At 42.9% G+C, this 26,545-nt stretch overlaps 1 protein-coding gene across 5 annotated transcripts in view; it reads right to left on the bottom strand.

Moving 5' to 3' along the window:
• The window catches only part of UTP4 (UTP4 small subunit processome component), a 163,154-nt gene that overhangs the window by 32,519 nt on the left and 104,090 nt on the right, over positions 1-26,545 (bottom strand). For all 5 annotated transcript variants that reach the window (XM_078670214.1, XM_078670212.1, XM_078670211.1 and 2 more), the window contains exons 7-9: positions 25,611-25,782; positions 14,368-14,459; positions 14,078-14,174 (exon numbers count right to left, since the gene is read on the bottom strand). In XM_078670214.1, the coding sequence (XP_078526340.1) occupies positions 14,078-14,174; positions 14,368-14,459; positions 25,611-25,782 (361 nt within the window). The remainder of the gene's footprint in view (positions 1-14,077; positions 14,175-14,367; positions 14,460-25,610; positions 25,783-26,545) is intronic.

The raw sequence follows: 26,545 nt of genomic DNA, 5'->3' as shown, positions 1-26,545 counted from the left end.
GCCGAAGTTTTGTTCGGATCCGATTTCTTCGGTATCGAAGATGTCCCCGGTGTCGAGGGTGTTTTCGGCGCCGAAGCGTGCTTCGGTGTCGATATGGACTGCTTCGACTTCGAGCTTTCCTTGACCTGGTGCTTCGGTGTCGATGTGGTCCGTTTATCGGAACCGGAACCACTATGATGGGGGACCGAGTGTTTCGGTTTCTGTTTCGTTGCCGGGCTCGAAGGCGGGGCGTTGGAAACTTTTTTCGGTTGTCTGACCGGGCTCGAGGGCGGGGTCGATACCGTGTGGGGTCTGTTTTTCGGTAAAGGGACGTCGTCACTCACGGTTTGTTGGACGTCGATTTCCTCGACGTCGGACTCGTCCGCTTCAGACCCCGCCTCGTCGGCCTCTTCTTCCTCGTCCTCTGGTTGCTGGTCCTCAAACAGCTCCGGTATTGCTTGTGACTGCATTCTCGATACCTCGTGTCTTCGGGCTCGACGGTTTCTAATCGTCGATTTTGACGAGAACGCTGCACAGGCCTCACAGTCCCTGGATTCGTGTTCAGGGGACAAGCAGAGGTTGCACACCTCGTGTAGGTCCTTGTGTGGGAACTTAGCACCACACGTTGGACATTTTTTGAATGGAGTCCTTTCCATGGACCCCGGGCTGGACTACTTCGAGTTTCTCGTAGTCGTCGTCCTTCGAACCGCGTCGGTATGGATTGAAGTCGCGTTCGATAACGATACCGTCGATTTGGAAAGGAATACGCGCCGGTTATAACCTTCTTTGTTGAAGTCGGTCCGGAGCGCTTCGATCCTCATCCGAACCCGATGGCGGAAAAAAACAATCTAAGGATGGAGCCGATGCCCATGCGCACTAACACCGAGAGGAGGAGTCACCTATGACGACAAAGACTTCTCCAGAAGAAAAACAAAGTGCAATCATCCGAGCCCAACACCAGATGGCGATCTATTCATAAATGTACCATCTGCAGCCCATATGCCTCGAACATACTTTAATTTCAGAAAACCTTCTCACATATTTAAATACTACTAAGCCTCTCCTTTCTGCAACTAGCTCAAAGGTATGTACATCCAACTGCCACTCTCAAAGCCGCTCTTTCAAGCAGTTGTTGGTCCACATTGTGGAGGGAACAGCCTTCTAAAGTGCTTTCAAAAGTGTTTAATTATAGGAGAGTCAAATCGCGAATGATCAGTTTCTATAAATGATTTACAAGTGCACGGATATAAATGTTACCTGTAGGCCACTTTCAGTTGAACATTGTAAATATGTCAAAATCTGAAGTGGAAGAGATAATAATTGATGTATGTCTTTGTCGCTACATCATTTACAAAATCACTTTCTGTTTTTTGGCAAATGCCCCTCTTGTGTATCAATCAATCCAAGCATCCATGCATTAGATGGCAAGTGTTGCACAGTTAGTGGTTACTTAATGTAAATTCACTCTCATGGAGTTGAGCGTGGAGGTGAATTCTGTCTGGGACATACAAGACTGTTGAGAAACATATCGTAACTCCTTGACTAGCATGTAGTCAGTAGTGGGATTAAAGGGATCATGAGCCAAGGATACAAAAATGCTTACCTAACTGGCATTTATTGGCTGAACTTAGGGGTAAAGATTCACCACTTTTTTTGGTATGATTTTATAGTAGATTGCTCCAAACATCGTATGATTAGGACAGTTACTGATTGTAGAGCGGTCATTCAATGAAACTTTGGCAGTTGCCTCTTTGCTCCTCAGCTAGTTTATTCTCAATGCAGAGGGTGTCTTAGGAGACTATGTAGTCAATATGGCTCCTGCACGTCCTCATTCTCAAAGGCGTAATGCATTTATGGATGGGTAAGTGTTGTAAATACATTTACAGCAGCTCAGCTGGTTTGCATGTGTCTGTGTGTATGGAACCTTAGAGTGCATGATGACAGCGTGGAATGTTGGGTATGCCTGGGACTGGAGGAGTGGCAGTTGGATTGAGTAGGTGAGCTATGAAGATCAGCTCCTGGTGGGGCCATGTACCAGCTTGGATCTACCATATGTCATCTGGAATTGATCCTGTAACTAACATGAATTGATCCTGTGACAACTTAATAAATCTATACTTGGATCTACCTCGTGACTACCATTTATACTTCATTTCATTGGCGACGATCTGGCAAAGAACCCCTGCGAAGAAAACCCGCTTGCTGGCTACCTGAGGTATGAGACTGTTTATATTTTGAATAAGGAACTACACAAGGAACTACTTAAGGAAACCTCTTAAAGAAAATTAAATTTAAAATAGGAGAAGAACGCCCACTTGCCCCACCAGTGTCCACCATCATCAGGACAGCCTGCATACGCATTTCTTACTCCTTACATGCATTACCTTAAAGGAAGAGGTTAAGCATTTCAAAGTAATTCATTAAAGGCAACTTGTTCTACAAGCATTAAGAAAGAGAGACATTGTACTAATGGGACAACGTGTCTGCCTTAAATACAGTGAAGCTTACTGCTGTTTGTAGATGAATTAGGAGCATACTGAGCATATCTGAGACGGCTGCTTTCACTTTATTTATAAACCTTTGAAGAAAATTGGTGTCAGCCTTTGCCCTGAGTGAACAGCATTATGAGAAAACTGTCTGAACTGTGTCTGAAATGCCCTGCTTTCATTTGTGGATTTTCAGTGAATTACAGTGTCCATTACCGGACAGCTCAGGAACCGATGTTTTCTCTCTAAAGCCTTTAATGACACAAGGAAGTCTGTGCTGCAACAAGGAAAGTCAAAGACATTTATCTCTTTTCATAAACTGTCAAGATTAATAACACAGCTAATTACAACTTAACCGGAGAAATTGTGTTTACACAGTCGAGCAAGATTAAGCAGTGGCTTAATGGAAAGGAAACTGTTTTTTTAACATAACTTGTCGTCTGCAAGTAAAGCTTCCTGCCTTTCACAAAAGATGTTTACTCGACCGGTGAGGAGTTAAAGTGGACTTGTTGGCAAAAGGCGATCAGCTCAGTGGCTGTGCATTTAGAGTGGATGAGGCTGGTATGTCGAAGGAATATTTTTAAATGTATTCATAACGTCTTTGGTATGTTTCTGGAGCTTTTGGCTAATACTGGCAAGTATTCATGCCGGCTGTTGAAGAGGAGAACAACATCGTAATCCTATTTAATTTTCACTTTGTTGAAATATATATAATTTTTTCCCTTCCCTGAGGCCTGTACTATTTGGCAGTTACAATGTATTTCAAATGTAAACTAGTGCTCGCGCACCTTACCTGATCCAGGGTTACACACAGAGCACCTCAGGAGCCTCTTGTGACGTCTTTCGTGCCGCTTTGGACGCTCTGCAACTGGAGCGTACCGTGAGCCATCCGGCATTCACGTATTTTGCGTGCCTCCCTTGATCTTTGACTTGCCTCATACGATTTTTTGTCTACAGTCCTCTTCATAAGGTAACGCTACCTCACGTATTCGTCTACTCATCAGCTTCCTGGTATCTTGATCGTCTGGGAATATTGTCTTCTACTCAGCGTTTGGCTGTTTGTATATTTGGCAAGCGCTTTCATTTATTATAAAATGTTATCGTAAAAATGGGAAAAACGAGTTTTTTTTCTTTTGGAGAAACGACTGTTCTTCTTGAAACATGAACAGTTTTACTATAGTCTAAATAAGCCTATACTGCCATCTTATGGATGATGTTGGTACTCATTTTAAAATTCTTCATTAAATGTTCCAAGATTTCCTAGAGCTATTACTTGTTTAAATAGAACTGTACTCTCTGTTATAATATATACAGTTATTTAAGTATACCTGATTTTTTTTAAGGATTTATGCAGCTATTTTAATAACACTGTTTCATTTATAATGATTCTTACAGCTGTTTTAGATAAGACTGTACCATTTGCGATATATTCAGGAATTAATATAATTCTGATATATTTTATGAAATGGCAGCAATTTCAGTAACACTGTTATATTTTAACAAGCAACAATTTTAATAAGACAGTGCTATTTGTGATAAGTCATGCTGAAATTTATTTAAGACTGTTATACACTTATATACATTTTTAAACAGCAATTATAATAAGACTGTATATGAGACTGTTATACGTTAAGTAATTTAAATATAACAGCTATTTAAGTAAGACTGTTATTTGTTAGATGATACATATATACAGCAATTTGAATAAGACTGTTGATATATACAGCAATTTGAGTAAGACTGTGTTGTGCAGCAATTTCAATAAGACTGCTATACGTTGAATAATTTATACAGTAATTTTAGAGAGACTGTTTTATGAGTATTGCAGCAATTTCAATTAGACTATCATACGTTCAATGATTCCTGCAGCAATTTTATTAAGCCTGCAATGCCTGGAATAATTCATTCAACCCTTAAATTTTGGTTGTTCACACTTTAATTGTGTGTTACACTTTAATTGTGTGTTACGTGGTACATGTTTTGTGTGAGTTGTTTATTTTTCTTTTAGACCACCTTAGTTTTGCTGACGCTCCAAGTTCATATGGTTGTTTCTTTTGTCGTAGGGTTGTAGTATTTATGAGCTGGTCTCTATACTCTTTAACTAGTCTGCAGTGTGGGTTGTGCGCATATCCTTTTCACTGTTTTCACCCTACCTATGTAAACTTGGTGTCTACTCTACTTTGTACTCACCTGTACCCGTTTCATGTTGTGTTTAATTTAGATCTGCACACGTTATTTTTGTTACTCTCTGACTTTCTCTAATTTTTTTCTTTCATGATGTTCCCTAGGGAAGAAGTGGTGCGTCTAGCTACGTCTTCTTGGAGGCATTCTGTTTGCATCCATTCATTTTCATCCTTCCATTCATTTTCATCCTATTCCTAGTATGGACTTTTCCCGCCTGTCTTTATCTTTGGCTTTCTGTTCTCTTCTTTACAAATTCATTGTTACTATTTATTTATTTGTTCTCTTTGTCTCATTAAGGAAAGAGGATGTGTTGTAAATACATTTACAGCAGCTCAGCTGGTTTGCATGTGTCTGTGTGTATGGAACCTTAGAGTGCATGATGACAGCGTGGAATGTTGGGTATGCCTGGGACTGGAGGAATGGCAGTTGGATTGAGTAGGTGAGCTATGAAGATCAGCTCCTGGTGGGGCCATGTACCAGCTTGGATCTACCATATGTCATCTGGAATTGATCCTATAACTAACATGAATTGATCCTGTGACAACTTAATAAATCTATACTTGGATCTACCTCGTGACTACCATTTATACTTCATTTCAGTAAGGAGCTAGACTTCTCAACAGCTTCACATTATAGGCCATAAGCACAAACCGTCGAGGAGCTAGTTAATGAGCATGGATATATTGTTCTGCTTCAAACATCGTTTTGCTGTTAAGCGATGTGGATGTGCCACACACCCGAAAAGGGAGGAGTGAGACTACTGCCACCTGCTGCAACAATGTAAGACAAGGAAGATTTCTCTGGAGGTTGGCAAGAAATCCACTGGAGAAAGACTTGCTTGAAGGATACTAATAACAGAATGTATGCGTCCCAATTTCTGGTGGTTAATTTCCAGAATCAACCTTGGTTGTTCCGATTGGCCAAATGGATAGCTAGTAATTATACAATAGTGGTATGCTAGATGACATTACACTTAGGCTAGCCTTGCACTTCCAAACCAGGCATGTCTGCATCTTGAAGAATATGCCCATTTTCAGGATAGCTGATAATCTAGCACAAGATGGCCCAGTCAGGTACCATTGCTGCTCCAATTTTCTTTCCGGAAGTGTTCAACATTTGCTACCCTTTTAATTTATTCAGAATGCTAAAGCTGTTAGAAAGCGGAACCTTGCCCTTAAAGCCACAAAGTGCGGGAGAGGGTACTGCGGAGGATGGGTATCCGAGGGGTTGGAGGGGAGGATTTCATGATCTGTGCCAGTTTCCCATATGTGATCCAAAATAGGTGTTTTGGGAGCTGGCTTGGCTGGTTCCTTCATAAAATCATCACAAAGGATGAATCCTTTCATACAGTAAAGCCAAAAGTTTCTGAAACTTTAGATGTAAACATCTGAAACTGGTAAGAGCCTCTGGCAGGTATAATTTGGGGCGTATATAAGCAAGGGCCTCCTTACTAGCTATGAAATCTTCACATGCAGCTGCATTGACAGTGTGATCAACACAATTTAAGTAATTATTTAAGAATTTATTTTAGACAGGACTCGCCAAACTTTTCTATAATGACAGCTACCTCTGCTCAAGGAAAAGTCACACCAAGCTACTAACACATTGTATCACAGTAAAATAGTGAACACATCCGTTAACAATACACTAGTGACCACCCAAACTTTTGAGGTGGGGTTACTAGCAGAAATGTGAGGAAAAGCTTTAGGAATATGCAGTGCCTCCAACACGACTAATGAAATAACAGTCAAAGCAGTATGCATCCTCTGATACAAACGACAACACCAGTAATTCCCCACAACTCAGTATGAATTACCATACAATTATCCGCTTTAAATAAGTTTTGTAAATGTAATAATTTTGCCTTATCAACTTATCAAGGTCTGAAAATAAAAACGTAACTTTTCAATCTAATTCTTCTTCCTTTTTGAGCAAATAAACTCAATAACCCAAAATTATTTTCTGAGAAAAACATGTTTTCCCTTCAAAATACAATTTTCATTAAATATGTGGTCCCCAAACATCAGCTTGTCATTTTCATTAAGTACTCACATGTACAACTGCTTCACATGGCCTGAATCTGCTCTAAATCTCTAGGCTTTTTGATCAAATGCCAAGAACAATCACCATAATGCCAAAAATGCCTATAATATTCCAATAATACTCGCTACTGTATCAGAGGCACTTCGGTGCCAGGGCTGGACATCATAATGGCTAGGATGCCACATTATATCAGTCATGGCCATTATATCAAGGGTGGCCAAAATTAGGTCAGTCATGATACCAATTGGTCAGTGACGATTACCAGGATGCACAACTAGACCAATGGCCTGATTATTTCAAGGATGACAATCATTATTACAGGGCCACAATAAAGTCAAGATCTGACACAGCTGTTCAGAGACGAACCCATTATGATGGGAATGAACATAGACCATTGCTGGTCCTTGACATAGCTTCCAGAGAGCTAGACTGCTTATCCGAGAGAAATGCAGTACCAAACAAATAAATATGCACACATGTATGAACACACAAAGCTTAGAAGTCGTTCTCTGCTCTAGATCCAGCCCCAGCTCACCTCAGCTCATAGGGCGATCAAACACCTAACTCAGACTTTTTTCTTAGGCTCTTGTCATGCCACACCTATGTGACTCTGCTTTGGCTATTGCTGGCGCTCATCGTTCCGAGCCCATTGGCCCCAGTAGGCCAATACAGTGTGTGCTTGTGGACTCAGCATGAAGGTCTTCCATTGGTTTGACTTGCAACAGCTCTGAAGGTCTTGAGATGACCAGTGATATCATCTTTAATGTGCATAAACCCATTGAATGATGTACTTGGCTCAGATTTTCGTCAGAGAGCTACTTCAAGAGTGTTGGGGTGCTGCCAAGAGCTTCCGGCATACTTGTTGGAGACCCATGATTTGTTATATATATGTATACAAGTGATGCAGGCCATTTCAGATACCGAACGATAAAAAGAAAAAAGATGTTGCCAAATTCTTAATCCTAGAGCATTGGAGCCAGCTGGATGAAGTTAGATCTAGAATTCTTCAATCAACCTCATAAAAAAATCAAGGGCTTAATTAACATGTATGCCAAATATTTGGTTTTCAGGAGTTTTCTGAACTGAAGATAACTGGGTTTTGAGGGGTGAAGCTGCACTATAATTTTGACCCCGAGCCCAAGGTTTTTCTGACCTACTTTATCTCTTAAACAAGCAATTCTTGATGGGGTATGGTTATGAAGAATGCAGGTTTCTGTTTGGATCTTCATTATGTGCCAGTTTTTGTAAATAACTGGGATCTTTACAGCAGGATGCTTTATGCATAATTCAAACTATTTAGAGCTTGATCTTCGATTCAAACAGAAGCCAGTGGAGTAAGACTGTCCTGATGTGGTTGTACGTCTACAGTTGCTTGCAGCGTATTGCTGCTTGGTTTTGCACACTTAACAGCCTGACAATCGTTTGCTTTGGCATGCCATAAAAGACCATAATGCACCATTCCTATTTTGCCATGAAAAGAGCACTTGTAAACTCACATTGGTGGTCAGTTTAATCTAGGGAGCTTTGAAGTGCTGCTTCTTCCCATATTAGGGTTTATAATGTACCTTTCCCTTTGTCCAAACATTCTCAGTAAGGGTGTAACACAATGCGTATTAGTATCTGGGAAAGAAAAACATTTTAAAAAGAGCATCTCTATCCAAAAATGATCGAAGGAGCTTTTGTTAATGCTTTGTCATTTGGAACATGAGCAGTACTCAAACTACATTATGCTTCAAACCAATTTTCGTATATTTTGCTGTAAGCAAACCCAAATATCTGAACTTTGCTTGTGCGATCTGCAGATGGTATTCAACAAGTGTCCCAATTTCACACCTCTTGATCGAAAAGAGGAGTTTCAAGTTTATTTCTAGAATGCGTAGTCAATTAAAACCATATACCTTCAAACAATAAAACAATGATAAAATGTGGAATATGCAGAGCTACTGTGGTCAAACAAGAGTAAGGCTAGAAGGGATTTGCTCTTATAATCATGTCGTAGCAAAAACAGTTTAATGAAGGAATATCGGTTAATATAATAGAAGAGTTCAATTTTAAAAGTACTTAAGTACTGTGCATATGTGGCTGCATGGAAAGCATCCTGCCAGACCCGGCTGCAGTCCCATTATGCTGTTCCTAGCAACTGGTGTTAACTGTTGCGCCTGGGTCCATAGTTGATGGACCGCGACTGTCTGGTCTGTGATTATCTGATGCCCAGAGGGGCTTGAGATCTTCCGTTCAAGTTTATCCAGGTATTTCACAAGCCTACAGTCGAGTTGCATGTCCTTCCCATTGAAACAGGCTAAATTTGCAGGCTGGCAGCTACCAAGTCTCTTCTGGTTCCAAGTCAGTCGGAGAATTGTTTTCCGGCCTTCCATATTGCCTTTACAGATGTCTATCTGGTGAATCAATGCCTCAGGGGCTATGTCGGCATGTCCCTGTCATATTTGCACGCTTCCACGGGGGGAGATGTAGATACAACAGCAGGCACCACATATGGAATTTGATGAAAGCTGCTATATGTTGAGGTTTAATAGCTATATACAGGTATGGCTGGTGTGCTAGTTCAGTGTAGTATGACAGGGTGACCCAGGCGAGCTGTTTCTTGGTAAATAACTCCTTGTCTGCTTGCAGTGAACAGGCCTAGACGTTTCTGTTAACCAATGCTTTGGTGGTAGGAGTTAAAGGATTCCCATACCTAGTGATGCCAAGAAACTATCTAAGTAGAGCCTGGCTAAGGAGTAGGCCCTCCCATTCTTTTTTACCTACCGGAGCTGAGAGTTATTGTGGTTGCTGCCTTAAGTTTAAAGCATAGCTCGATGAATGCGAACTCCATCGCCATTGATTGTCTGACTAGGCCAAACTTGAGGCGTAACTGGGCAGGTGACGTTTAAGGAGAGCTCCCGGTTTTATGGTATTTATATTTTGGACATTTCCGTCTGTATTTATTCATATTTATTTTTTGCTAATTTTATCTTTATTATGCAAAATGAAGCTGAAATTAGTATATTTCCACATGTATTTAACCAATAAATATGCACTTGTGCTTGAATGCCTGCCAGGTTTCAGTGCTGTGAACATTCGCTGAAGTTAAATCAATGCACTTATATGCAAACATTAAAATTTCAGTATCAGCCTTGCATATATCAACTGCTATTAAAGTCTCTTTACTAAAATGTCTTTCTTTTTTTAACGCCTTTTCATATCAACTCACACAGCTATATCTTGGCAGTCACAGCTCATAGAATTTCTCACAAAACCCAATTCCCGTTTTTATCCACATTTAAAAATTAATACAGACACGAAAATAAATGTTTTCTGTCTGTATTTAGCTGTAAAAATCAGTAAAAATGGAAAACAGGGAGCCCTGCGTATAAGCTGGTAGAGAGAACCAGCGATTTGAAGAACCCCTGGTATGACGGCAGACTCAACGAAGACAGGCGAGCTATGCGATCGGCAGAGCGCATTTGGAGATCGGATCCCTCATCACTACATCGCAAAAAGCTTAAGAACAAGAGAAATGCCTATTTTAGGAAAATTAAGCGTGCGAAATCTGACTTCTTTCGCCTCCAGCTTGACCAAGCGAAAAACCGACCAAGAAAATTGTTCGAACTAGTCAAAAGTCAAACAAAGCCGCAACCCTTACAACCAAACAACCCAACAAGCGATATCCCACACAGTGAAGACTTTTCCACCTTCTTCAAGCAAAAGACCGACAACATAAGGAATGATCTCCTCAATGATGTAAGCCAACACCCTGTGCACATCAGAATGTCTAACGCCCAGCCAAAAAACAACGCATCGTGGGCTTCCTTTGACATCTACTCAGAAGATGCAATACTCAAACTGCTCGGTACCCTGAAACCCTCTAATCACCTCACAGACCCCCTGCCTGCTAACGCGGTAAAAGACTTCACCACCATGCTCCTCCCACTCTGGACTAAAATCATTAACAGCTCCCTTCAACAAGGTCTCATCCCGGACTCACTCAAGGTGGGGCAAGTCACGCCCATACTCAAGAAACCCACAGCTGACCCGTCTGACCTAAACAATTACCGTCCCATCACAAACATCCCCACCTTGGCCAAACTGCTGGAAAAATGTGTACAGCTTCAACTAACAGAACACATTGACAAGTTTGACCTCCTCAACAGCCACCAATCAGGCTTCCGAGCGAAACACAGCACGGAAACGGCCATGACTCACATAATTGATGACGCCCACCAAATCCTTGATCGCAATGATTCATGCCTCCTCATCCTCCTTGACCTTTCCTCAGCTTTTGACACGGTCAAACATAAGAACCTCCTTGAGCTGCTAAACACTAGAATGGGTTTATCCGGGACTGTTCTCAAATGGTTCACGTCCTTCCTACATAACCGGACTCAGAAGTTCAAGATTAACAATGTGTTGTCCTCGCCTGTGCCAGTCGACTTAGGCGTTCCACAAGGATCCTCCCTTTCACCCACACTGTTCAACCTCATCATGGAACCGCTTGCCTCCTTGCTCCAAGCATCCAATGTACACTTCCATATGTATGCCGATGACACTCAACTCTACCTAAAGGTACAATCCCCGGATGATATCAAACTCCTGAATTACACTCTCACAAAGACCCAATCGTGGTTGGCCGACAACCACCTCAAACTAAATGCTCTGAAAACTGAGTTCCTTCTGATAGCACCCCCTGCGAAATCTACCACCATCCAACTTTGGCTCAACAACTTAACTGCACTCAATGTCCGGCCCACCATCATGGACTCCGCGAAATCCTTAGGTGTCACACTGGACGCAAAGCTCAACATGCAACAGCACATTAGCAGAGCAACGAAAGGAGCTAATTTCCAGATCAACACATTGAGAAAGTTGAAACCCTTCCTCCCAGCCAAAGACTTCTAAAATGCAGTTCAAGCCCTAGTCATCCCCCGCATTGACTATGGAATTGTAACCCTCAGTGGTCTCCCTTTAGCAACAACTGCACCCCTAAGAGCTTCCTTGAACGCTGCTGCGAGACTCATCACGGGCTCAAGAAAACACTCTCATATAACCCCTGACTTGAAATCTCTGAAATGGCTGCCCTTTGAAGCCAGAATACAACTGAAAATCGCTTTGATGACACACGCGGCTGTACACCACAATGCACCTAACTACCTCACTCAAAAGCTAACTATATCAGGAGGGTCGAGATCCAATAGAAGTTCAAAAAACTTACTCTTGAAACCTCGCAGATTCCAGAAGGAAAAAACATACAAACGCTCCTTCTCAGGAATGGCGCCGAGGATCTGGAACGCACTCCCTCCCGAAACCAGGCTTATCTCCTCCACGGCCTTCTTTAAGAAAGAGGTGAAAGCCATCCTCATGGCTAAGTTCACCTGAACTTTAATGTCTGTTCCTCATTGACTTTCGTGCCGCTTGGGTATTACTGGTTTCATGATTGTCTAATGTCAAATAATGTCATTTTGCATGACCTAGATTTGTTTATTCCTCTTGTTTGCCACAAGTACATGATGGTCAGTCGATCCTTCTATTCTACTCACTAAATATCTATTATTAGACTATTCATGTTAGCCTACTGTATATCGAGGCCCCTTCCCCTTGCTCCCTGTAACTTTTAGATACTTATAGTATAAGTTCTCCTGATTTTTATCGTAATTGTATGTAAGACTCAGTATCGTCTTTTATTTTTCGCTTATCTGATTGTTTACTGACATTCTATTAGAACATGACTGCTATCCGATCATGCTACTGAAGTTTATATTACACCCAATATTATGTCGCGTCACCCTCATGCTATCGTCACCCCGTTTCTGTGAAGCGCTCTGATATCTGTAAAGATCTTGTTCGCGCTATATAAAACTCTGAATAAAATAAAATAAAATAAATAAACCATGTGATGACTTTCTCCAGGTTGACCCTGTTCCTTCCCCTCAAGGTTTCACTACCATATACAATGGTGGGGATTAGTTTTGCCTGGATTATTTGATCAAAGGTAAGTAGTAAGTGATCGGAAAGAGGACTAATTTGCTCTTTAAAAATGTATGCTATGCAAACAAATGATGGAAGGAATGCTGAACAAATCATTCACACCCCCAGTCAAGAGATCTGGGTTAAATCCGTTGTTCTTTTGCTCATCATGCCACCCCAGTAGGATACTTGTTTCCGGGCCAGGGAGGACCTGGCTTGGCAGTTCGGGCTGGACTGTTCCCATGAGGAGCAGGGTCAAGGCTGAATGCCATATAGCTGGGTCCAAAATGGGGTGGCGTGGTGAGCAAAAAAACAATGGATTAAGCCCAGATCTGTGACTGGGGGGTGAATGTTTGCATTGTTAAGCATTCTGACAACCATCTGTTCTTTTTGCTTTTGTCGTTCTAATTGGGAAGGGTATGACCAGATGGGAGTCCCGTGCGCACTGTGCCACTGGATTCAAGGTAGCTTGGCTGACGAGGGGTGATACCCCGAAACCAGTCTTAGAATGCTGGTTTCTGGTCCAGGAAGGACCTTGCTTGGCAGTTTTGGGCTGAACTGTTCCCATGAGGAGCAGGGACAAGACTGATATGCATACGGCTGGGTTCAAACTGGGGTGGTGTGCTGAGCAAAAAACAATGGATTAAACCCAGATCTGTGACTGGGGGTGAATGTTTGCATTGTTCAGCATTCTGTCCATCATCTGTTCTTATTGCTTTAAAAATGGGCAGCAGCATAGGTATGGAGCTACACAGATTTGCTAGGTATGGACTGTTGGCACATAACAAATGATAAAGCTCAACCTTGTGTTCCTATTCACAGAACCAGCTGAACCCTCTGATGTGAGGATCTCACCTGGTCCAGCAGCTTCATGTTCAGCAGACAGGGCAAATACCAAAATTAACACATTCACACTGTGTATAATAATCTTATACATTTGAGATATCTCTGGTCTAATTTCATTGTTACAATCATCTTTGAGAAAATATCATTTCACCCTCTACAGACAGTAAATGGGGGTTCAACAACTTAAGATTTTCCAATAATTTCTGCAGTTGATGAAGGTTAATCTAGGTCGATATCCTGGATATGAATCCTGATTGATCTGGTTTGACTGATTAGATACTACTTATCGCAAACTAAGCACAAAAGACTTCCACCTGGCTCTGTGCCCAGAGAGATTACAAATGGAATGAGCGTGGAGCCTGAACACCTCATACATATGAGCTTATTTAATGCACACTTGTTGTCACTATAGAAAGGTTACACAGCTATGAAGGTCTTCAGAGTCTAGTATGTTTTATAATTTTTTTATATTAAGCGCTTTTCCAAAGCACCATCAAAAAATTCTTGCAGGGTCTTTCAACAAGGGTTGCTATTTAATAAATCTCACACCTCAGTCTCCTACTCATCTCTTAATTTACCTTGTGCCTCAGTGGTACCGAGCCTCCAGAGTTCCAAACGATCTGGATATTGGAAGAGAAGCAGCTGAGCCTTCTTTGCACAGCAAACTAGGCGGCGCTAAAAGAAAACAACAAAAAAAGAATTAATTCAGGTAAGGAATGGACTTTTGCCGTTACAAAACTAATTATTGCTGCTGAGTCAGTGTCATACCTGGAAACAGTTGCCCGATCTTTTATCACTGTTTAATACCACTGATCACTTATACAGTCCATAAATGGACAACTCTCAATGAGCAGAAGTAGAAACTTACATGTGGGAAGGTTATTTTCCGCAGGGCAGCATCATAATTCTTGGACTGCACCTTTTCCATGAGTGGGCGAATGACCAAATTAGCATCCAGACCTTGAGGAAGTTAGGAGATGGTTAAACATAGGTAAATCAGGTCACAGAAGAGGCAGAAGTAAACCCTATATAAATTGATTAACATGTACCATTGTGCAAAATGATATTATGATAAATGAGGCAGTCAGAAGTGGCCAACAAATTAACATTTGAAATGGATTGGACTATGGAAGAAAGTATTTAAAAACGGTAAGTACATCAATTAAACAGTTCATCGATGACAGAACGGTATCACAAGAGATTGGAGCATAGGACTCCTGCTTCTTGAGACAGGCGAGACCTCTGAGCATCTGTATAGGTGGGTTCTGTAGAAAGCGGGCTCTTTATATAGTGGAACAAAACAAGGTACAATGTGTAAAGAGTCCAAGCAAACCCCAGTTGGCCTACAGAGGCACAAATGATAACCCAAATGCTCTCTTTTGTGGTATTGTGGGCAAATAATAACCCCAATGCTCCCTTTTGTGGTACTGTGGGGGAGCAGTTAGGCTTATCAGAGGGTAGTGCTAAGCATTTGTTGACACACACAGAGGCAATAAATGAGAGACACACTCAAGTATAAATATGAAACAATTTAGAAAAACAATTTGTATTTTTATATAAATTTGGATACCAAGAACTTCAATAGTAAGTAAGTACCTTTTAAAATTTTGATTTTATCAGGTAAGTAAATGTACACTTAAATGTGTCTACACGCACAATGATTTCCTATGGGAGAAATGGCAAAAATAGCAAGGAATATGCTACTTACCAGTATGCATCTGTTCTTGGCATAGAGGGCTGCAGAGTGGTACATTTATGAATAGATCGCCATCTGGTGTTGGGCTCGGATGATTGCACTTTGTTTTTCTTCTGGAGAAGTCTTTGTCGTCATAGGTGACTCCTCCTCTCGGTGTTAGTGCGCATGGGCATCGGCTCCATCCTTAGATTGTTTTGCCATAGTAGGGTTAGATGGAGTAGTGTAGTATAGTACATAAAGATATGCCCATGTAAATGTATCTAAATAAGATAATGTTGGGACAGACACAGGTTTCCGGGGAGGCAGGGAGGGCATGTACCACTCTGCAGCCCTCTATGCCAAGAACAGATGCATACTGGTAAGTAGCATATTCCGTTCGAGGCATATGGGCTGCAGATGGTACATTTATGAATAGATTGTAAAGCAGTTACCTCCCTAGCGGTGGTCACCAGTGTCTGTCGCAACTGTTTGAAATAGAGTTTTTAATACAGCTTGGCCCACTCTGGCTTGTTGTGCAGCCTGTACATCAACACAGTAGTGCTTTGTGAATGTATGTGGTGTAGACCAAGTTGCTGCTCTACATATGTCATCTAGGGGAATGTTCCCTAAGAATGCCATAGATGCTCCTAGTTTTCGTGTAGAATGAGCTCTAGGAGGAACAGTTAATGTTCTCTTTGCTTTAATGTAACATATTTGTATACATCTTACAATCCATCTTGCGATGCCTGCTTTAGAGATAGGATTGCCCTTATGTGTTGGGGAAAATGCTACAAATAGTTGTTTAGTTTTCCTGAAGTCTTGTGTTCTTTCTATGTAGTACAAAATGGCTCTTTTAACATCTAGTGTATGTAGAGCCCTTTCTGCCACCGTCTGTGGCTTTGGAAAGAAGACTGGTAGTTCCACTGGCTGATTGATGTGGAATGCTGAAATTACTTTAGGCAAGAACTTTGGGTTTGTTCTAAGAACCACTTTATTCTGGTGTATCTGTAGGAATGGTTCTTGTATTGTCAATGCCTGTAATTCACTTACTCTCCTGAGTGAGGTAATGGCAATAAGGAAGGCCACCTTCCATGTAAGGAATTGTATTTCGCACCTATGCATAGGTTCGAAGGGTGGCCCCATTAGTCTGGTGAGTACTACGTTGAGGTTCCAGACTGGGGAAGGTGGTAATCTTGGTGGAATGACTCTTTTAAGACCTTCCATGAATGCTTTTATCGCTGGTACTCTGAACAGTGATATGCGCTGCCTGTTTTGTAGGTATGCTGCTATAGCTGCTAGATGTACTCTGATAGATGTGTACGCTAGATTACATTGCTGTAAGTGTAATAAGTAGCAAATAATCTCCCTTGTTGATACGTCCAGAGGGTTGATATTGTTATTAGTACAGTGTATAGCAAACCTCTTCCACTTAGCTGCATAGCATGCTCTGGTGGTTGGACGTCTCGCTTGTTTAATTATCTCCATGCAATTTGGGGGGAGATCTAAGTACCCAAATTCTAGGATTTCAGGAGCCAGATCGCTAAGTTCAATTGAGTTGGATCTGGGTGCATTATTTCTCCATGGTTCTGTGTAAGGTGCATGGGTAGAATTCGTAGCTTTTGATGTGGCACTTGTGAGAGTTGCAAGAGCGTGGTGAACCACGGCTGTCTTGCCCACGTGGGTGCTACTAGTATCATGGTCATTGAATGTTGTTGCAGCTTCCTGACCACTAATGGGATTAGTGGGAGAGGGGGAAAAGCGTATGCAAATTTGTTGGACCAATTTATCCATAACGCATTGCCCTGCGACAGGTGATGTGGGTACCTGGACGCGAAGCTTTGGCATTTTGCGTTCTGATGAGTGGCAAAGAGGTCTATCTCTGGTTGTCCCCATCTTTGGAAGAATGGCTGCAGTATTTGTTGGTGCAGTTCCCATTCGTGTATTTGTTCCGACTGTCTGCTTAAGATGTCTGCTATCTGGTTTTGGACTCCTGGTAGGTGTTCGGCTAACAGATAGATGTTTTGAGGAATGGCCCATCTCCAAATTTCCTGTGCTAGTCTGGATAATTGGATAGAGTGCGTCCCCCCCTGTTTTTGAATATAATACATTGCTGTCATGTTGTCTGTTCTGATCAGGACTGCTTTGTTGGTAACATGTATCTGGAAGGCTTTCAATGCTAGAAACACTGCCAGTAGTTCTAGATAGTTGATGTGCAGTGTTCTTTCCTGCACACTCCACCTTCCTTGTACTGTGTACTTGTCCATATGTGCTCCCCATCCGGTGAGCGATGCGTCTGCTGTTATTGTCACCTGTGGAATTGGCTCTAGGAACGACCGCCCCTTGGTAATGTTTGTTCTGTTCCACCACTTCAGAGAGCGGTGTGTGCGGTCGTCTACCAACACCAGATCCGTAATCTGCCCTTGAGACTGATTCCACTGTGTCGCTAAGCATTCTTGTAGCGGACGCATTTGTAGTTTGGCATATGGTATTAGCAGTATGCAGGATGACATCATGCCTAATAGCTGCATGAACACTCTTGCTGTTAGTGAGTGTTGTGGCTGAAATCTTTGAATGATTGTAAGCATTGTTTGGATCCTGACTGGGTTGGGGTATACTTTGGCTTTTTCTGTGTCTATAGTAGCCCCCAGATATTGTTGAACCTTGTTTGGTTGTAGGTGTGACTTTGTGTAGTTCACCGTGAACCCTAGCTGGTGTAGTAGCTGAATTGTCTTTTGTGTGTTTTGCAGACACTCCTCTTGCGACCTGGCTTTTATTAGCCAGTCGTCCAAGTATGGGAAGACATGAATTTGTTGTCTTCTTAGGTGAGCTGCTACCACTGCCAGGCATTTTGTGAACACCCTTGGTGCCGTTGTGACACCAAATGGAAGGACTTTGAACTGATAATGTTGTCCTTCTACCACAAACCTGAGGTATTTCCTGTGGGCTTTGTGAATAGGGATATGAAAGTAAGTGTCTTTTAGATCCAGTGTAGAAAGAAAGTCCCCTTTCTTCAGTAAAGGAAGTACTTGTTGGAGCGTGACCATGTGGAAATGTTCCGAATTTATGTATGCGTTGAGAGGTCTTAGGTCCAGTATTGGCCTTAGAGACCCGTCCTTTTTGGGAATTAGGAAGTATAGGGAGTATACTCCTGTTCCTTGTTGGTGCTGTGGAACCTTCTCTATGGCATGCTTTTCTAGCAGTGATATTACTTCTTGTTTTAATAGTGTCAGGTGATTTTGTTTCATTGGACGCTGTTTGGGGGGGATGTTTGGTGGGGTAGCTGTGAGTTCTAGACAATAACCATGTTGGATAATTTGTCTTACCCACTTGTCTGATGTGATGTTTTCCCAGACAGGTAGGAACTGTGATAGGCGTCCCCCGACCGGTGTTATATGGTCTGGGGGAAGCTCTATGAAGTCACTGTTTTGGGGTTGGAGAGTTGCGGTTGTTGTTGTTCCCGCGACCTCTACCCTTGTTGTTGTTACCCCTGTATCCACCTCTAGAATTACCTCTGGGTGATGTAGGTGTAAAAGAGGTTTGCTGTTGGTTTGTACCTGTATTTTTGGATCCTCCTCTATAGGTGGATCTACGAAAGGAACCTCTTTGTGTCGGCTGTTGCAATGCTCCCATTGACTTAGCCGTTTCTGTATCCTTCTTCATCTTTTCTAGGGCCTCATCTGTCCCTGTGCCGAAAAGTGTTTTCCCATCAAAGGGTTGGTTCAGTAACGATGTTTGTACCTCTTGTTTGAACCCTGATACTCTGAGCCATGCATGTCTCCTTAACATGATGCTTGTGTTTGTCGACCTTGCCGCAGTTTCTGCCGCGTCTAGGGCGCACTTTATTGAAGTGTTAGTAATTAACTTCCCTTCTTGTATAAGTTGATCTGCCCTCTTTTGATGTATTTTAGGGAGATGTGTGATGAGTTTGTCTAACTCATCATAATGCGCTCTGTCATACCTTGCAAGTAGTGCTTGCGTATTAGCTATGCGCCAACTGTTTGCCGCTTGAGATGCTACTCTCTTGCCAGAGGCATCTATTAGTTTAGACTCTTTGTCAGGAGGTGGAGCTTCTCCTGTAGATAAAGAGTTTGCTCTCTTGCGAGCGTTTGTGACCACTAGTGAGTCTAGAGGAATTTGCCCCTTAATGTATATTGGGTCTTTTGGAGCTGCCCTATATTTTTTATCAATTCTTGGGTTCAATACCCTAGCCCTCACTGGGTCTTTGAATATCTCTGATGTATGACTGAGAAGGCCCTTAAGCATTGGTAGTGTTCCTGATGTTCTTTGTGCAGTGGGTAGTGTTTCTAATAAGAAGTCCTGTACTTGAGGTTCTGTATGTAGGTCTACCTTATGAAATGTTGCTGCTCTAGTAATGAGTTGTGCAAACCCAGTATTGTCATCAGGAGGTGAAGGTTTTGAGGGATATGACTCAAGGTCGGTATCATTACCTGATCCCACATTATACTCTTCCCATGGGTCTGCCTCCTCTGGGATTGTGTCCTCATCATCCCCAGGATGTCCCCCCTCCCCTGTGTCACTCTCTCCATCTGTTGTAGGTGTAGATGGGCGTGTGGGAGGAATATCTGGCCTATTGTGAGGAAGAGGAGAAGATGGTGTGTGAGGTTTGGGAGAAGGGGGAGGAGTTGTATTCGTCCCCATTGTTCTCTTCTTCGGATGAGTCTTGTCGTCCGAATGTTCATGTTTCCTCTTTTTAGGTAGTTCTGTGGCTACCTTGCCAGTCTTTGGGTCAATAAACAAAGTCTTTTGTTTAGGATCCGTTCCGTGTTCCTGTGTCGGTACCGCAGTTTTCGGTTCCGAAAGGTGTCTTTTCTTTGGAATGTCCATTTGTATTTTCGGTGCCGAAGTTTTGTTCGGATCCGATTTCTTCGGTATCGAAGATGTCCCCGGTGTCGAGGGTGTTTTCGGCGCCGAAGCGTGCTTCGGTGTCGATATGGACTGCTTCGACTTCGAGCTTTCCTTGACCTGGTGCTTCGGTGTCGATGTGGTCCGTTTATCGGAACCGGAACCACTATGATGGGGGACCGAGTGTTTCGGTTTCTTTTTCGTTGCCGGGCTCGAAGGCGGGGCGTTGGAAACTTTTTTCGGTTGTCTGACCGGGCTCGAGGGCGGGGTCGATACCGTGTGGGGTCTGTTTTTCGGTAAAGGGACGTCGTCACTCACGGTTTGTTGGACGTCGATTTCCTCGACGTCGGACTCGTCCGCTTCAGACCCCGCCTCGTCGGCCTCTTCTTCCTCGTCCTCTGGTTGCTGGTCCTCAAACAGCTCCGGGATTGCTTGTGACTGCATTCTCGATACCTCGTGTCTTCGGGCTCGACGGTTTCTAATCGTCGATTTTGACGAGAACGCTGCACAGGCCTCACAGTCCCTGGATTCGTGTTCAGGGGACAAGCAGAGGTTGCACACCTCGTGTAGGTCCTTGTGTGGGAACTTAGCACCACACGTTGGACATTTTTTGAATGGAGTCCTTTCCATGGACCCCAGGCTGGACTACTTCGAGTTTCTCGTAGTCGTCGTCCTTCGAACCGCGTCGGTATGGAGTGAAGTCGCGTTCGATAACGATACCGTCGATTTGGAAAGGAATACGCTCCGGTTATAACCTTCTTTGTTGAAGTCGGTCCGGAGCGCTTCGATCCTCATCCGAACCCGATGGCGGAATAAAACAATCTAAGGATGGAGCCGATGCCCATGCGCACTAACACCGAGAGGAGGAGTCACCTATGACGACAAAGACTTCTCCAGAAGAAAAACAAAGTGCAATCATCCGAGCCCAACACCAGATGGCGATCTATTCATAAATGTACCATCTGCAGCCCATATGCCTCGAACATAGGCATTTACGGTCTGTTTCCGTGGGTCTCCTTCGGGAATTAGGGTCGTAGAGGGCCAAGGTCCAAAGTACTACCAGCAGTTTCTTGTTACCTGTCTTGGGGTGTCCGGTTGCAGAGGGCTGGTAGTTGTGCGCACTATGTCGGTAAGGACTAAAGGGGCCACCTAGAAACAGGTAGCAAAGGGGGACTTGAGGAAAAGTCTGTGAGCTTCCAACAGGTGGCTCGGGTCTTAGAGGTCTGGGGACAAGGAAGCACAGTCTGCTTTTCGGTGCCTGGGCTCGGATGCATAGTGGAAAGGTCGGCTGGGCTCTGTGAACGTCGGATCCTTGCTGTCGTCATCTCGCCGGTTGAGGGTGGGCAAAATCAGGACAGCTGGGTCACTCTGGAAGTGGATCTTTGTAGTGCTGATGTCCCTAGACGGCTGCATGGTTGTGGAGTCGCCGGAGTCCTGACTCGATTCTCATGGTTCCTGCTTGTTGCAAGTGGTCTGATACCCTGGGAATTTGTCCTGTGCAGCTCTGGTTGGTCCTGGTATCCCTTCACTCAGTGTGGCTGATAGATCATACCTTCTGGAGCTTAGGGTCCTGTTATTGTGGGGCTGCTGCTTCAGGTTGGCAGGAGAGCGGTGGTGGCACAGTAAACTGGACTTTACATTTCAGTGATTGCAGACTGCAGGCTGGTTAGCTGCAGGACGAGCAGTTGGGTAGTGATTGTTGAGACTTGGTGCGGCAGGCAGGGTTTGGGGCTCATAAGTCCACACCAGCCTTCAGTTTGTGCCTTTTCTTGCGGCTCTCAGTGTCCTTTTCTTCTTGATCCATCAAAACTAAGTTTCAGGTGTCATGGGTGCCAACTGAATACTTAATATAGGGGCGTATGGGTAGTGAACAGTACTAGCCACTTATCTTTAGGGTGTCTACACCCAAGACAATGTGATCAATTCTGTGGGCAGTGGGCATAACCCTGACCCAGAGTGCCTAATTCCACCAAAATCAAGATGGTGAAATTCTAAAAGTTGTATTTACATCAAGGAGCCCACTCTAGGTGTGGTACTAGCCGGAGAGGAGGACACGACTCCTAACTAGCTACTTTTAGCCCCTGCCCTGGTGCCAAATGGGCCCGGGACAGGGAGTGGCAATTACCCAGTCTGGGGAAGCCTTGGATTGCATATCAAAGGCAGCAGAGGCCTTTGAAGCCTCCGGCCTCGATATGCTGAATAATTTAGTCATCCCGCTTGGAAGAGGTGACAACACCTCCGGCCGGAGCAGCCTTTGTTTCTGACCTCAGAGAGCATGAGCTCTCACCTGCAGGGGGTCAGAAACCTGTTTGTGGTAGCAGGCTGGTCTGCGCCTGTCAGTCAGTAGTTAATAGGTTTTCAGGGGGCTCCCTAAGGTGCCCTCTGGGTGCATGCATTAATAAATCCATCACTTGAATTGGTGTGGGCTTATTAATATGAGATGTTTGTTACCAAACATCTCTAGTTTCAGTGAAGTCATCATGTAGCTGGGAAACTCATAAACACCAGTGTCCAGCACATGTACTTAAAAAAGACCTCCCTATTCACCTGAAATATCCGATAATTGAGTTAGACACCACAAGGGCATATCTGCCCTCACATGTAGTACAGTGAACCCAGCCTGCTGTAGGGATGACTTATCTACCCTGCATGCAGGGTCTACAGGAATGGCACACAGGAGGTATACCATGTTGTGTCTTCACTTTTCTCTTCACAATGGCTCACAGCCTGCAATGGCAGTTTGCATGTTGGTGCCGAGGGTTCCCTTAGGATGGCACAATACTTGTTGCAGCCCTTAGGGACCCTCTTTAGCCTCCTTGCCCTAAGTTCCAGGGTTACCATTTACTGGAGACTTACAAAGGGTGCTAAAGGTATTCTCAAGTGGGGAAATAATTGTACAGTTTTAGGTAAAGAGAGTTGGCACTGGGGACCAGGTAGTAGGAACCCAGTGCGCTTCTGTCAAAGTTGCATCAGATACCAGGCAAAAAGGGGCACTTTCCTATAGGTTCTTTCCTCACAGAGCACGTACAGGTGTTCCTTGACAGGCAATGACTGTACAGAGGAAGAAAGACAATCGGTCACAGAATCAATCCGGCTGTACAGGACAGCTCTAGTGGGCGTGAAATTTTCCCCTGTTCCTTCCTCATACATTGTGGCTGAACCTCAATTTGCTGCAGGTTGCTCCTTTCCACTGTTTTGGACATATTCCCATCAAGAAGCCACTAGCTTTATCGTTTTCACGAAACTACCCAGTCAGAGTAGCATCACGAGGAAAGCTTCACCTTGAACTCTGTTGCCCCACTTCCCCCAAGCAACATGCTATCTAGGCATACAAGGGTGTGTGTAACTTGTAAGCTCCGCAGTTTTACCTTTCTATAACGCTCATTTTGGGACTCCAATTCACACTCAGGACAGGAGCCAGAAAGATTAATAATACTGCCATAAATAAACAATCCAAGCATCCAATTTCAGACCAGATTCACCATCATAACTCAATAAGTGACCAGAGAAAGAGCATTGACCATATCTTCAAACATACGGTGCATTTGGGAACACCTTCTCACCAAGTGATAAGGACAAATTGAGACATGAAAAAATCAATCTGATTTTCTATAGTACTTCAGGGCATACTTCTGCCCTTTGCTAGCACTTTAAATAACATACACTATTATTACATATTAATAGTACTCAACATATTTTAGTGACTTTGGAAAGATTGCAGGCTGTGTTCACCATGAAAAAGCTAGAACTGGTAATAGGATCTAGAGATCACATGATGGTAGAGGAGGAAGAAAGAAAGTAAATCAGCGGATGTCAATTGGAACAATCAGGGACTGACAAGAGTTAAACATAAATCAGGCAGACAGTGGAAAAATACTAGGAACCAACCGAGTCTTCAGAAACCGGAAACTGTAACTCTTGACCAGGCTTATCCCTCTTACTGTCAAACCACACTATCTACTTCTCCCCTTCCTCCCTCCATTTGCATTCAGGTCCCATTTTGTTCACTTCATGGTCTCTTCCGGAGGGTCATACACACAACCAATTTGATTTGTGGTGGGGGAATTACAAGTAACCAAAAAAAATGCATATTCCCCATCTCACATTCCCTTAGGTTTCCTTCTTTCTTCTCTCATATTTCCACATTGGCCTTCGGGTACTAAGTAATGATCCATTTTTATCCCAGTTTTGTATTCTATAGAAGTCTTGCAAAAGGATATTAAAAGAAGCCCAGAATGAGGGATCCCTACTTGTCAGCCTCACCTCATCAGTATTTTAGCAAGAAAATTACAACTTCAACAAGTTTGAAATCGCCATATACAGAAGTATGATCTGAAATGTTGCTGAAAGTATTCTCTTTTAGAACGAGGTCCCTTGGAAAGAAACTTGGGAGGGTTCTCAGAAAGCAATTTTAATACATCGCTTTACCCTCTGAGACCTGGAGAGAAAGCCTTACTGCCATGATTTAAAGAAATGGCACTAGCAAAAGACATACCTAGCATACACTAAAGATAGAGTTCAAGTTAGTCATCCTAATATAAAAAGTTGAGATTTTGGTTGTTGAAAGTAATCCCAAAGTATCCTGTAATATAAAACTGACTGCAATGTCTTTCTACAAAAATTAGTCCTACATCTTGCTGGTTTGAACATGTTTTTTTGCTCGGAGGTATGTTTGTTTACAATGTGTTTGTTTTCCAGTCTAGGGTGTTCACGCTAATGGGACAAGTTAAGTCTTTAAGAAGTTAGGTATGCAAGCTGCCATTACTTACTCACGTGCATCTTGGGTGTAGTGTTGCAACAAAGGCAAAGTTAACTATGATCATATTTTGTAATCTTTTGCCTATTGAACTCACACCAAGTATTATGGTAGTGGTGACTAAAACGTTTGTGTGGCTTCAACCACTGTTTATTTATGGTTTAGCAATTATTATTCCATTTTGTAGAATGTATTTCTCATTGTCTTATTCTGACAATAGAAAGAACTGTTAACTTTGTCCTGAAGAAAGTAGAATATATTTGTATAGCCAGCAAAACTTGCACTGATGATGTAAATGGGCTAACTGTGTCAAATGAGGATGTATTTTCTCAGTTATGCTCATGATCAACCATATAGAGCCACATCTTTTTGAAAGATGAAAAAAATAATTAGTATTGCCAGTTAGGAGGAGTTCATTAAAGTAGTGAGTGGAATGTTTTATACAATATGTTTATGTCTGAACTTAATAATTTTGCATATAAGAAAAAAAATACATTTTCGATAAGTGTGATAATAGAATTAAAGGATGCTACACGTAGGACTACTTCTAGTGTGTCTATGTGGCCACAGCCAGCTGTATAGTAAATAAGGAATCCAATATTCAAACTAAACAGTGTGTCTAATGCGCAAATGGTTATTGAACACTGGGGAATTTACATACTGTTGGGTTGTTGGAGGTACTAACCCCTTGTTATTCAGTGTGCCATGGACCAGTCTTCATGAGACTACAAAGGTAACATATGAAACAACTCCAGAGAAGAGGAATGAGTGCTACTCATTGACACTATTAGAACATTGAGTGTGACACATGGCATACCTCCAGAGATGAGCGCTGTTGCGCTGTGTGCCACCGACCGGACATCGTGAGTGTGGTACTTGAAAGTCTTGGTCCTCACCCAGTGGCATTCCTTTTCTCCATTTCTGACAGGCAGAAGCTGGTACTGAAAGACAGTTCCTTCCGCTGTGCCCACCACAAAGCTGTCTTCACTCTGAAAAGAAACAGTCATTAATTACCAGTGGACTTAAAGGAATTAAAAGCTTTACGTTTACATTCTAAAGGGCCAGATGGGAGACCAGCTAAGCCGAAATAAATGTTCTGAGTTCTGAGTTACTGCTGCATGTGATACTCTCCAATGCATCAAGTGCTCTATGAAGTACAGAATGTCTGGGATTCATTAGAACTTCAGATTAAATCTTTAACAAAGGAGCCTAAATGTGCTGTTTACGACAGGGTCTGCTCTTCCAGCAACAATCTTGCTCTCTTAAGCACCATGCAGATGTGCGCAAGATCATTTTTGCATTTAGGTAAAGGCTGTTTTATTAGTTTCAGAAGTACCCAAAGTGCCTGTTTTCCATTGCCCCTTACATTTTTTTTTACCATAATCTAGATTTTGAGATACACTCTTGCACCAAAAACCTAATGTGTTAAACTAGTTTTATTTTCTCAAAGAAAATAAAGGAGTCATACCATCCCCTACTGCCATCCTGCCTTTCCGTCAACGCACCCATGTTTAGATTGCTGGCCACGGCCTCTAGATACTTTAACACTAAGGCGGAGGAGCGTCGCCCCACTGCTTTTAAGCAGTGTGACAAAGGAAAAATAAAATGCTAATAACTTGTTATCATTTTGTTTCCAGCTTCTTTGCGGGCTGGCGGGAGGGGCTGCTCTGCTCTCAGAGCAGGGGAAGAGAGGAGTGTTTTGCGAACTCCATGTGCTCATGAATGCTTGGCCGGCCCTCTGAGGCCGGTCAA

This window comes from Lissotriton helveticus, chromosome 12, assembly GCF_964261635.1.
Source record: "Lissotriton helveticus chromosome 12, aLisHel1.1, whole genome shotgun sequence".
Lineage (NCBI taxonomy): Eukaryota > Metazoa > Chordata > Amphibia > Caudata > Salamandridae > Lissotriton > Lissotriton helveticus.
This window is presented reverse-complemented; position numbering and strand designations above follow the sequence as displayed.